We start from the raw sequence: 13,542 nt of genomic DNA, 5'->3' as shown, positions 1-13,542 counted from the left end.
TTTGCTGACTGTATAGAGCTTCTTTATCTTTGTCTGCAAAGAATATAATCAATCTGATTTTGATATTGACCATCTGGTGATGTCCATGTGTAGAGTCTTCTCTTGTGTTGTTGGAAGAGGGTGTTTGCTATGAACAGTGCGTTCTCTTGGCAGAACTCTATTATCCTTTGGCCTGCTTCAGTCTGTACTCCATTCTGTAGGTTACAGCACATATGTTCAATGTATGAGGTTATTCATTGCAGCATTGTTTGTAATTACAAAAATTGTGAACAGACAATTGGGTTAAACACTGTGACATATCCAGTGAGTGGAACACTTCAGAACTCTTGAAAAATAAACCAGCTGTATATGAAGGATTGTGAATCAAAGTCATATCGTGTATCAAAGTTTTATTGTGAAGTCAAGATAGCAAATTGTGGAAAACTGTCTCTTGCAGCTAATCATTGAGTAGAAGGAAAGCCACAACATGCATCAAACACACACCACAAATCTGCTTTAGAATATGCATAGATTCTAGCAGGACATCCAAGAATTAGTAACAACCAGTTCCTTTAGGGAAAGGAACAGAAGTTGGAGAGTCAGGATTGGAAAGAGACTTTTCAGTGTTTTCCATTTTGTGTTTGAAACATTCAATTTTCAAATGTCCTACTCATTGCTCAGTAGTAAATAATTTACAAGTAAGTAAGCTTTCCTTTTGCTCCAAAGCAAAAGACCTCTCTGCATTTAAGGTGGACTGTTGTACCTGATTCCCAGCTGCTATTATATTGGATTATTGTGGACATAGGGAAGGGATTATTGCAACTTATGTTTGGTTTTGTTTTCCAGGACATTGTTGGCATTAGGATGTCATGTGGGTATATCAGATGAACATGCTGAAGAAAAGGTGAAAAAAATGAAGCTGCCAAAGAAGTAAGTTGAATGTCTAAGCAATGTTAAATGGTCCATGCATTACTTAAGTGTTACTGCACCTACATAACTCTCAATGGAATCCTAGATTCCTTGCTTACACATAAGCTATAAAATTCAGATTCAGAATTTAAACATGCTGCATTAATATAGGGTCCGCATCAAGTTTATGGTGGTGGGTTGAGAGTTTCCATCACAGTTCCCTAAGAAGAAATAGGCTCACAAAATATTTGGTACTGTGTTATGAGTAGGTTATTTTCCTTGTGTGTGTGTGTGTGTGTGTGTGTGTGAGCACGTGTCCACATCCTTATTGCATGTGGTTTCCCACTTTTCACCGGAAAATATATCATTTTATTTATTTTCACAAAGAAAATCTATTTTAGGAGGAGTTATGAAGTCAGTGTTACCACTCCCACTTTAAGATGAGAAAACTGAGCCATGGGATGCTCTGGGAGTTATTTTGCCTACTGTATTGCAACCTCTGTGACCTTGTTTTAACTTCTTAAAACTTCAGCTTTCTTACCCACTCACAGGTATTAATAAGGGAAGTTTTAGGGATTAAATAAGTTAAGTGCTTAATGAATTATAGCTGTTTCATTTTGTTACTTTTTTGTTAAGTATTCAAAGCACTCTTTTGGGGCCTGTATGTTGTAAATAGCATGCCTGGAAGTTTGCCAAGTACTATCATGGAGATTGAAATAACATACACTTGAATGAGTGAGTGCAAGTCACTCAGTCATGTCTGACTCTTTGCAGCCCCATAGACTATACAGTCCATGGACTTCTCCAGGCCAGAACACTGAAGCGGGTAGCCTTTCCCTTCTCCAGGGGATCTTCGCAACCCAGGAATCGAAGCCAGGTCTCCCGCATTGCAGGAGGATTCTTTACCAGCTGAGCCACAAGGGAAACCCAAAGTATACGTAGCTATTCCATAATTTTCTTCAGTCACCCCGGATAAAATTAAAGTAGAAATAGTATGCTTGCTATGCAAATTATAGCAGATCCTTTAGGCCAACAAACATTTTTACTCAGTTCCTCCATTTAAAAAACGGTATTAAAAACACGTTGTACAAAGTTGTATAAAGTATAGGACTAATTTTTGAGACCATAACCATATACAGTAAGTCCTGCACATATAAACCTTCAAGTTGCAAACTTTCAAAGATGCAGATGTGCATCTAGTTCCAACAAGGAACCAGGACCTGTGCCATCAAATGTCAGGCATTAGTGAAATTGCAGCATGCCCTCCCCCTGTCTCCTGTTGCTAACAGTCCTTCAGCTCTACTGTCTCCTACCCCTTCTCCCTCCTCTAGTCAGTAATTCTTGCCTGTTCACTCGATGCCAGCCTCTGTATGCCCACTGTTGTACTACTATACTTTTCAAGGTACTATGCATGCTTGATTGCTAAGTCACTTCCGTCATGTCCAACTCTTTATGACTCTGTGAGCCGTGGTCTGCCGGGCTTCTCTGTCCATGGGATTCTCCAGGCAACAATACTGGAGTGGGCTGCCATGCACTTCTCTAGGGGATCTTCCTGACCCAGGGATCAAACCTGTGTTTCATGTCTCCTGCATTGGTAGGCAGGTTCTTTACCACTAGCACCACCTGGGAAGCCCTCAGGGTACTGTACTGTAAGATTAAAAATCTTTTCTTTATTTTTTGTGTTTGTTTTTCGTGTATTATTTGTGTGAAAATATTATAAACCTATTACAGTACAGTACTCACTCAGAACTCATTTGTATGTAGGGGGCCTATTGTATAAAAGGAAACAAACAGAAGGACTGTAACTAAAGTATTCAATGCATCAAGTGAAGAATGTAACAGATAGCATCCGTAGCAGAGCAGACCAAGTAGAAGAAAGAGTAAATGACCTGGAGGGTAAGAATAAAGAAATGATCCAGTTACCAGAGGAGGGGACACTTCAGATTAAAAGAGTGATGAAGGCCTATAAAAGGTATCATATTTTACCAGAAACACAAATATCTCAATAATTGGGTTTCAGGATAGGAGAGGGAGAAGGAGACAGGGAATTCATTTAAAGAAACTGTATTTGAGAGCATCTCAGGCTTGGGGAAAGACTTAGACATACAAGTCCATAAAGCTAAAAGAATGCCCTTTTATCTCAAGTAAAAAGACCTCTCCAAGAGGCGTTACAGTGAAACTGTCAAAAATCAATGAGAAAGAAATCATCCTACATAAACTAGGGGGAAAGAAAGTGACCTACAAAGTGATCTCATTAAGCTATTAGTTGATTTCTCAACAGAAACTCTATGGGGCAGGAGAGGATGAAATGACAGGTTCAAAGTGTTGAGAGATAAAAATTGCCAGCCAAGAATACTTTATGCAACAAAGTTGCCTTACAGATATCAAGGAGACATAAAGGCTTTCCCAGACAAAAGCTGAGGGAGTTCACCGCCAAGAGACTTGACTTGCAGGAAATGTTGAAAGGAATTCTTCAAGGTGAAATGAACAGATGCTGATCAGGAACAAGACAACATAACAAAAATACACAGTACACTGCTCTTAGAGAAACAAAGACAGTCTGACGCAGAGAAGTATTAGGGTGGTGTATCAGTCCCTTCCCTGTAGTACAAAAGTTAAAGGAAGAAAATAGTAAAAGAATTATGTGTGCTTAGTTTCTCAGTCTTGTACTTCTCTTGTGGCCCCATAGACTGTAGCCTGCCAGGCTTCTCTGTCCATGGGATTCTCCAGGCCAGAATATTGGAGTGGGTTGCCATTTCCTTCTCCAGGGCATCTTCCTGACCCAGGGATCGAACCCAGGTCTCCTGCATTGCAGTCAGATTCTTTACCGACTGAGCTACAAGGGAAGCCCATAAAAAGAATTATAAATACAAATTATTAATGAACGCAGGACATAAAAAGAAGTAAATTGTATCATCAGTAATATAAAAGAGAGGAGAAAAAGTTGGATCCTTTATAGGTTTGCAAAGGTGAGTTGCTAAGCCTAAAATGGACTGTTTTATCGGTATGATATTTTATGTAATTTGCAAGGTTACCACAAAAGAAAAACCTAGAATGGACTCAACAAAACCAAGAAGAAAGAGAAAACAAAGCATATCAACATGGAAAATAATTTATGGATATAGACATAGACAGAGGGAAAAAGAAACAATGGAAATAAAAAGTAACCAGAGAGCAATTAATAAGATGGTGTTAGTATGCCTTTGCATGTCAGTAATTACTCTAAATGTAAATAGATTAAATTCACCATTCAAACAGTATAGAGCAGTTGGATGGATAAAAAAAACAGACCTAACTATACACTGCCTACAGGAGATCCATTTCAGATTTAAGAACAATGTAGATTCAAACTGTAGTTAGAATGATGTGCTTCATTCCATTTTTTAAAATGGGCAACCTGAGTGTTAGCTTTTTTCCCTGATAATACAGATCATCTCTCTGAAAATCTGTGAGGACTTTTATAGAATATGTGATTCATTGTAGTTCTGTTTTGCTTCTTCTCCCTCTTTCTCCTCACCCTCCTCTCTAAACAAACCAGCAGGCAACTGAATAGTATAGCACATTATTGTCTATTCTTAATTTTGTAAATCTTCCCACATTTGTTATAAAATTTAACTCTTGACCCACTGCAGAGTTTGATGAGCAGAGTCCAATTGCTGAAGGAATAAAGTAAAATACAACTGAAAAGGAACACATTCCCAGATATTGTGGTTCACAATATCTTATATCCCTGAGTAGTGAGGATTTTTTTAAATCTAAAAGTTTAAATGAAAATACAGTTCTTATCTGAATACCAATGCCTGTTATTCACACTTTTTGTTAGCACTTATCTGCTGTTAAGTCAACCCCAAATGTAGTAGGTCAGAAACTGGTTGCTTTATATATCACTGGGAAGTAAGAGATAGCGCTGAGTTATGAAAAAGTATATTAGAATTATTTGAGAAGTATTTATGACGTGTGCTAAATTCCCTCCCTCCTGCACCACAGTCTTACCCTGCTGCTGTAAAACCACTATCGTGATGTCAAGTTGAGGTGTAACTGGTATCTCTCAGGCATATTGGGGCAGATGCAAGGATAAAAATGATATTCTCAGTGTTCATATATGTGTATAAATTTAAATGACTTTCAGAAATTAATGCTTAGATGGATCCAGAATATTCAGACCCATATTTATACAGTGCATATAGACACAAGCCCACACACAAAATACAGTGTCTATAAATATTTACCTAAATGAAAAATAGTGTTACAAATGCAACTGGATTTTTTTCCCCATAAGTATGAGGCCCTGTGATTGTGAAGAAAGAAATATTTATATACTCCTTTTATGTGTAGTGAGTAAATTTCACAGACCACAAATTTTAAAATGTGCCAACATGTACTGTTCTTCATTTGTTCTCATTGGACTTAATTTCCTGTTTAAACCCAATGGGCCTTGCAGCCAGAATGTAGCTTGTTAGTGACAACCCACTCCTAGGCTTTTCACTGCAAACTCAATTGAAATCACAGTTTTCTCTTTATTCTCACCTATGTGTTTTGATTTCAAAGGTCATCTTCTGAAAGCCGTCTTTCTCTGCCTCCTTAAAATTGCAGCCTATTTAAAATTGTGCTTTCTCTCCCGTCCCCTTTCCTACTTGATTTTTTTCTGATAGTATTTAAATATCATCTAACATACTATTATGTTTGTTTTGCTTACTACCTTAGTCCTCATCTAAACATAACTACCTATAAAAATAGATTGTTTATCCATGTTATTCAACGATGTATCATTAGTTCCCAGAACAGGGCCTGAAACATTCGAGCGCAGGATAAATATTTGAATTCAGTTCAAATTCAAAGTTTACCCCCTTCTTACTCCCAGGGCTATGTATCTTTGGGACACTCACCTGATTGGGGAGGAAACATAGGGTCCTTGGACATTCTCATTTGAGTTTGCTGTCAGGAACTGAATTACATCAAAGAAAACCAGAGCCAGACAGAAGTTAAAGGAATAAAGACAAATTTTATTCCAGAACTATTACAATAGGGGAAGAGAAACCTCAGTAGTCATACACTGGGTTGGCCAAAAAATTCGGGTTTTCCCGTGAGATATTATGGAAAAACCCGAATGAATTTTTGGCAATCCCAATACAACAAGGACAAGTGGGGATTTGTAGACAGGACCAGTGTTAGGGATCAGTGGGTGGAAAATTACTAAGAGGAAACATCAAGGGAAAAGGGGATTCTGGTAAAACAAAATTTGTAGGATTGTTGCTAATGGCAGATCAGAGTGATAGGATGTCAAAGGTGGGGTATGAGGAATGTGATCGGATATCATGAGTGGGGGATTTCCACCAAGCTGACCTAAGCAGGAGTCTTGCTAAAACTGGACTAAGCAAAACAAGGTCAAAGTCTATGGTCAGAAGCCAGGTCAGAAAGAGGATTCGGAGGCGCTTGAGTCAGGTTGGTCAAAGGAGATTCTTTACTAATTGTCTGCATTTACCTCTTCTGACATCTTACTGATTTTGAGTGGCCTTTGCCTGCAGCTGCTTGAAGCAGTATTTTGGTTTCCCAGCCAGAGATTAACGTCAGGTCTCAGTGGTGAGAGCACTGAATTCTAGCCACCAAACCAGTGACCAGTGTGACAGGGTCCCTGACCCATCAGCTTTGTTGAAATGAATTCTCACAAACAGACAGAAAGTAGTGAAGCAAAGTGTTTATTAGGAGAAAAAAGGTACATGTGAATATACTCACAGGACAGATTCAGAGAGAGACTCGCGCCCTCTGGGTAGTTTGAATCACTTTTATGGAGCATTTCTTCTGGGTTTCCTCTAGACTGTCCTCTTGCTTTGCCTAGCTCTGGGTCCATCTGAGGTATTTCTCAGGATCCTCCCATGTGTCTGTGTGCTCATCTCTCAGCCAAGATGGATCCTAGTGGGTAGGTTAACATCACTGACTATGTGGTGATAGCCCTTCCTTTTGATCTCCAAGGAGCCCTTCTGTGCATGTATAGTTGGGAAGCTCTCCTTGACTTTGAGAGTGAGGAAGCTGTAGTCTCTATCTTTTATCTGGACAGGGCTTAGCACCTCCAAATATCCTCCTGCTGTTGTCCTCATCTTGGAGTATCTGTCCACGGGGGATAAACTCCAGCTACTCAGCTTGGGGTCCGTCTGTCTCCTGCCTCATTTGGGGATGCACGTTTTCCTGACTGATCTTTGGACCACACACTGGATCTTTCTTCCTCACCTCTTTTGAGTCCTCAAGGTCCTTGCTGTTCTTTCACCTCCACTCAGGCCTCGTTTGGAGGTTGGAAACCTAGGAATACTGTCTTCGGCAACTTGAGGACTTTAGTCTTTAGGCAGAGAGAGGGGGGAAGGTTGCCTGGCAGCCTAGTCTTGGCTTGGTGCCAGATCTGTTCTCCTGAATCTGTGCTGCACAAGGGTTTGGGTGTGGGAGATTCTAGAAACTGGCCATTCTCCTGCATCTAATCTGGTAAGTAAGCCACAAGCTGTCTTGACTGTGGGATCTGTCTGGTCTCCATCTGGGCAAGCGGGTAGAGAATGCTGAATTCCTCTAATTCTCTCCTCCTCTAGGCTCTGAAACCTTCATCCAGCACATCAGGTCCTTGCTCTTTTAATATTCAAAAGTAGAGCTATTCATATCAGAAGGCCTTTCTCTAAATACTGTTATCTCTGCCATGACTTTTCAAAGCCTATTCTAAAAATCCAAAAGCCAAGAATGGCTTTTTTGGTCTTTCTTGAAATGATCCTCTCTTGATTTGTTTCGAAGGGGCTATGAGGAAGAACTTGGAGTGAAAAAGGGATTAAAGATGGTGGAGGCACAGGGCATGTCATATTATGTGTTTATTTAAAAGCAAAATGGGGATCTCCCTGGTGGTCCAAGGGCTAAGCTCTGAGCTCTCAATTCAGGGAGCCTGGGTTCAATCCCTGGTCAGGGAAATAGATCCCACATGCTGCAACTGAGACCCAATGCAGCCGAATTAGTTCAGTTCAGTCGCTCAGCTGTGTCTGAGTCTTTGCGACCCCATGGACTGCAGCATACCAGCCTTCCCTGTCCATTACCAACTCCCAGAGCTTGCTCAAACTCAGGTCCATCGAGTTGGTGATGCCATCCAACCATCTCATCCTCTGTCATCCCCTTCTTCTCCTGCCCCCAATCTCTCCCAGCATCAGGGTCTTTTTCAATGAGTCAGTTCTTTGCATCATGTGGCCAAGGTATTAGAGCTTTAGCTTCAGCATCAGTCCTTCCAATGAATATTCAGGGTTGATTTCCTGAAGGATTGACTGGTTGGATCTCCTTGCAGTCCAAGGGACTCTCAAGAGTCTTCTCCAGCACCACAGTTCAAAAGAATCAATTCTTCAGCACACAGCCTTCTTTATGGTCTAGCTCTCACATCCATACATGACTACTGGAAAAACCATAGCTTTGACTAGAGGGGCCTTTGTAATGTCAAAGTAATGTCTCTGCTTTTTAATATGCTATCTAGGTTTGTCATAGCTTTTCTTCAAAAGGATCAAGCTTCTTTTAATTTCATGGCTGCAATCACCATCTGCATTGATTTTGGAGCCTGAGAAAATAAAGTCTGTCATTGTTTCCATTTAGTGACAGCCAAATAAATAAGTAAATAAATGAGTTTTTAAAATACATGTAAAGAGAAGAAGTGAAGGAGTAGAAGAAACAGATTCCTTCTAATTTCCCAAAAGTAGTAGAAGAAGCAGATTCCTTCTAATTTCTCAACTGAAATTATTCTTCTGTATTTGTTTTCTGGAGGTTTTTTTTTTTTTTTTTTTTTTTTTTTTAAATATTCTCTGTCTCCTTTCTTTGAGAATGTCAACCCAGCACCATTTTTAGTAGCTGTGCTTCTAGCAAAACTTGTTCTGAGTATCTGTGGTGTGCAGTCATCTGAGATTTTCCCATTTGTTCCAAGGTACTTGGAGGACTGATTTGGTTTTGAAATTTACAGCTAACATCCACTGAACTTGGACATAATCTTTTCTTGTTTACTGTGCATCTTTCACAATGTAATGACTTCCAAGCTTCATTTACTCTGATTCATACTAAACAAGAAAGCTTGAGAGGTGGGAGAGGCTGGAAAAACAGAAAAGACTTAGCCTTCATGTTTTGGTATTCTGCCACGTTTTTGTTGCGCTACTTTAATTGGCCCTTTAGTGACATTATAACACTTTTTAAAAAAAACTCACTTACGATTCCTGCTTGGGGAAAGAATGTGGGTCAGGTGGGAATGAAGCACCGAATTGAATTGCTGCTTCGTAAGACAGTTCACCCCTGGGGCCAAGTATTATCGGTTGTTTGCTTACATCTTTGGTAATTCAATGCAAATGAAACTGGCAGTTCCTCAGTCCTCCCCCCGCCACCCCTGCCCCCCTCACCAGGCAAAGAAGTTTTTTAGAAGAAATTTTGCTGTAAGGAAACTGATGCTCAGAGAGTTTTATGTCATTTGTTAATCTCACCTTCAAAAAAAACATTTATTATATATTACATCAAATAAAACTAACAGTAACTACAAAAGAACTTTAACACTTTGAAAATGACTATATTGAATGTATTTGTTTAGTGCCATATATATTCCTCATAACCTAAATTTGCAAAATGATTGATGGTCCTGCATCTTATAGTATGAAAGTAAAGGAAGTTAAAAACTACACCTACTAGACAAATACATGACAGAAGAAAGAGATCTATTGACTGATTCTGGGAGAATTTTCCCTGAAAGCTTGAAAAGGTAGGATGTACTACATAGATGTCTTTAATATGAGCTAAGCATGTTTTCCATTAGTGTAATTACTAATGACATGCCTTTTCCCTAGTATTTGGGCTACAAAATCCCATTTCCAAAGAATTGTAGCAATCTTTCCTTTATTTCTTTTAAATTTCTGGAAATCAATCTGAAACTTTACTTGGAATTATTTAGCTCCCAAGATTCACTTTGATTGCATTTTATTCAAAAGCTTCATTCTTTGTCCTTTTCCAATCACAAAAAGAAAATAGTTTCTATTAGTAGTTTGTTGATGTTTATGTACCTAATTAGATTGTATTAATAAGATGAAATGGGCATGATTTACTAAAGTACACTTATGTACTTTTAAAAATCTCATTTTGGTATAGTGATTTTGATTCTGTCTTTGTTATGTCCTGTGAATGATTTTGTAAGTCATTATTGATGCCACTAATAAAAGCATTCATGATGTTACCATTTTTAACATACTGAGGTTGAAGTCTTAATTTCAAAGATATTTGTATTTATTTACACTGTAAAAGATGAAGTACAACAGTGTGGAAATAAGGTTCAGGTGAAATGGGAATTCATAACTTCAATTTGAATGGGATTATTCATCATTTAAAAGTACTACTTGAAACTTTAAATTCTTTCTTACACTAGACTATGAAGGAAAGCTGGTAGAATGAATTGTAGTCTACATCTGAAAATGAATGTGAATTAATTATTGGGTCATTTCAAATCAGTAGATGCAAGTGAATCTCCATAGGCTTTCATTGTGATTGCAAACTAAAGCAACTCTAATAGATATTGTATACAGTGAGAGGAAAATTTAGAAAGTAAAGAGAAATGCTTATGCCAGAATTATGGCATGTACATATAGTATATGTCATACTACTCTACAGAAATACAGTAGAATGTGTAGTTCTACTATACACTAATAGAATTTATCTGTAAGTTTTTGTAGAAAATACCCTTCAAAAATTCCTCTCCCTTTGACATTGCTGACAAGTCTACTATTAGAATTGATCACAAGAGAAGTATCTTTCCTCTTTTTAGAAAACATATATCACTCACTAAGGTGGCATAGGCTATAATCAATTCTTCACAGAGTACCTTCAAAACTTGAGCCTGTCTGTTACAGCTAGGAGGGATCAGGACCACGGGAAAATTAGAGAAGAAAGAGAATTATGTGCTGGGTGATATTGGGGAAATTCAGGAGAAAGGGGTGAGGAGCAGAAGTGGGAAGGGGTTGAGTACAAAAGACCAAGTTCTTTATCATCGCCCCCAACTCTTCGTCCAGCAAATAATGTTAAACTTGGAAATTAGATGATGCTGGGCTTGATCACCTCTTGGTACATTTGAAATGTATTGAGTGCTTTCTTAAAGAAAATATTTTCCAAGTGAGAACGTGAATATAGACTGTGCTTACAGTTGACAGATATGTCCATTTAAACATACAGATTCTATAAAAGGCAGTGATTTGTATGAGTGATTCAGAAGTCCCATGTGGCTTCCTTATAGAAAAATAAAATGTATTGTTAATGATTTAAAACAGAACAAAATTTCATGTCAGTAAATTCAACTGTGGATGTAAATGAAGTGACATAAGGTAGTAATTAGCCACAATTTTTGCAATTGCCAGACCAATCTGATCTACTTAAACAAAACAAAATGTTCTTTAAGACTTCTGCCTATAGATAAATCATTTATAAAATGCAAGATGTCTTATAATGAAGTAGAAGTTCAATGAAGTATAATGAAGTTATTTAAGGTAAAGTCAACTTTATTCAACCTTAAATTATTTATTTCTGTCATACACAGATTCAATCAGCAGATTTTTATTGAATATCTACCACATATCAGGCACTATCTTAGGTTTTCTCCCTGTTACTAAGGCGCTTACCTTTTAATTTGGCTAGCCATAAGCCAGAATAATTAGAAGAATAAAGATTATTTATAGTTTTATCTTAGACCATTTTCTCATGTTCTGGTCTTTTTTTTTTTTTTTTAACTTAGCGTAATCATCTGGCAAGTTTTGTTTACTTTGTTTGCACCAAAGGAGAATCTTTGAGATGAAGACGCGTATCTCTTTATATTCATTTTGAACATAAAGTGAGTCCTTTTGAAGACTATAGATCGAAAGGCTGTTCTCTGCCAGGCACTCTTCTAAGTATAATGATAATTAGAAAAATGGATCAGAAGCAGATCCTGACCCCAAGGCACAGTTGATGAAGGGGACGGAACAGTGACAGAGAATAAAAGAGAACCAGCTGTACAGTAGGCTTTGTGCCGGTCTCTCTGTGATAGACGAGACGGATGTCTCTCTGTGTGTGTGTGTGCATGTAGCAGTCATATCGCCCCAATAAATGGGTGTGCAAAATTTTATATTTTCTTTCTTTTTAAAATTTTATTTGTTTGTTTATTTTTGGCTACATGGGCTCAAGGGCACATGGGCTTCAGTAGTTGGGGCTCGCAGGCTCTAAAGCATGGGCTCAGTAGCTGTGGCAAACGGGCTTAGTTGCCCTGCAAACATGTGGGCTCCTCTCGGAACAGGGATGGAACCTGTGTCTGTTGCATTGGCAGGCGAATTCTTAACCACTGGACCAAGAGGGAAGTCTGAAAATTTTTATATTTTCAATTTTCTATTTCTCCCCCCAAATTAAAAATTAGACTCGTCTTGATACCTTTCTTCTCTAGCTCAAAGTGTGGAAATAGCCTCTGGTAAGCATTCCCTAAAATCCAGGCCTTAATCATATTTTAGATGATTACATGCCTGGTATTTTCTAGTCTCTGTCTTATCTAGAGGCTTCCTAAATTATGTAACTTGGAACGGCAATAGAAAAATAATGAATGTGTTAGAATTCCCCTGTAGAATAATGAACAGCTTGTGTCTGAAAGGATACACAGATTTCTGAAATAAATATTACATGAATATAACATGTAAATGTTGAAGAAAACTGAGGACTTAACAGAAAGAGAAATTCATTAACTATTTTAATTACTGATACTTTGATTTATGCTATACGAAAGCATCAACGTTTGGGACACAAACAATGATAAATGCTTCTCAAATTTGAGAGAGAGGTGTTGCTTCATTTCTGTTTTAGTGATGTAAAAGTGAAAACATAAAGATCAGGTGGCTTTTCCACCGGATGAGTTTTTAGTTTAAGTGAGAGCATATCACCACGGGTCACCACTGTGGGCTGTGCTCTGCTGTGCTTAGTCACTGAGTCGTGTCTGACTCTTTGCAACCCCATGGACTGTAGCCCTCCAGGCTCCGCTGCCCATGGGATTCTCCAGGCAAGAATCTGGGGTGGGTTGCCATGCCCTCCTCCAGGGGATCATGCCAACACAGGGGTCGAACCCAGGTCTCCCACATTCCCACATTGCAAGCGGATTCTTTACCACTGAGCCACCAGAGACGCCCGAGAATACTGGAGTGGGTAGCCTATCCCTTCTCCAGGAGATCTTCCTGACCCAGGAATTGAACTGGGGTCTCTTGCATTGCAGGTGGATTCTTTACCAGCTGAGCTACCAGGGAAGCCCACTGTGGTCTATGGAACAATAAAAATTAGAAACAATTGGAGTTAAAAGATTAATATAGGAATTTCTCAACCTTGATTTTTTTTGGACAGGCCTATTGTCTATGTCTTTGGCTTTGCTTTGTAGTTACCAACTGACAAGTGGATACAAGCCTGCCCCAATGGACCTGAGCTTTATCAAACTCACCCCATCTCAAGAGGCTATGGTGGACAAGTTGGCGGAAAATGCTCATAACGTGTGGGCTCGGGATCGGATTCGACAGGGCTGGACCTACGGCATCCAACAGGTATGCGGGACCTTAGCTCTACAGCACATGCTCTGAAATTGACCTAAGTGGGGACTAGTATACTTTGTAACAGAGAGATTAAATA

The 13,542-nt window shown here is 38.8% G+C and overlaps 1 protein-coding gene across 1 annotated transcript in view; it reads left to right on the top strand.

Moving 5' to 3' along the window:
- Nucleotides 1–13,542, top strand: part of RYR2 (ryanodine receptor 2) — a 798,221-nt gene that overhangs the window by 470,446 nt on the left and 314,233 nt on the right. Inside the window, exons 25-26 of the mRNA XM_061161401.1 lie at nucleotides 826–909; nucleotides 13,298–13,457. Of these exons, the coding sequence (XP_061017384.1) occupies nucleotides 826–909; nucleotides 13,298–13,457 (244 nt within the window). The remainder of the gene's footprint in view (nucleotides 1–825; nucleotides 910–13,297; nucleotides 13,458–13,542) is intronic.

Source organism: Dama dama, chromosome 15, assembly GCF_033118175.1.
Source record: "Dama dama isolate Ldn47 chromosome 15, ASM3311817v1, whole genome shotgun sequence".
Taxonomy (NCBI): Eukaryota; Metazoa; Chordata; class Mammalia; order Artiodactyla; family Cervidae; genus Dama; species Dama dama.
This window is presented reverse-complemented; position numbering and strand designations above follow the sequence as displayed.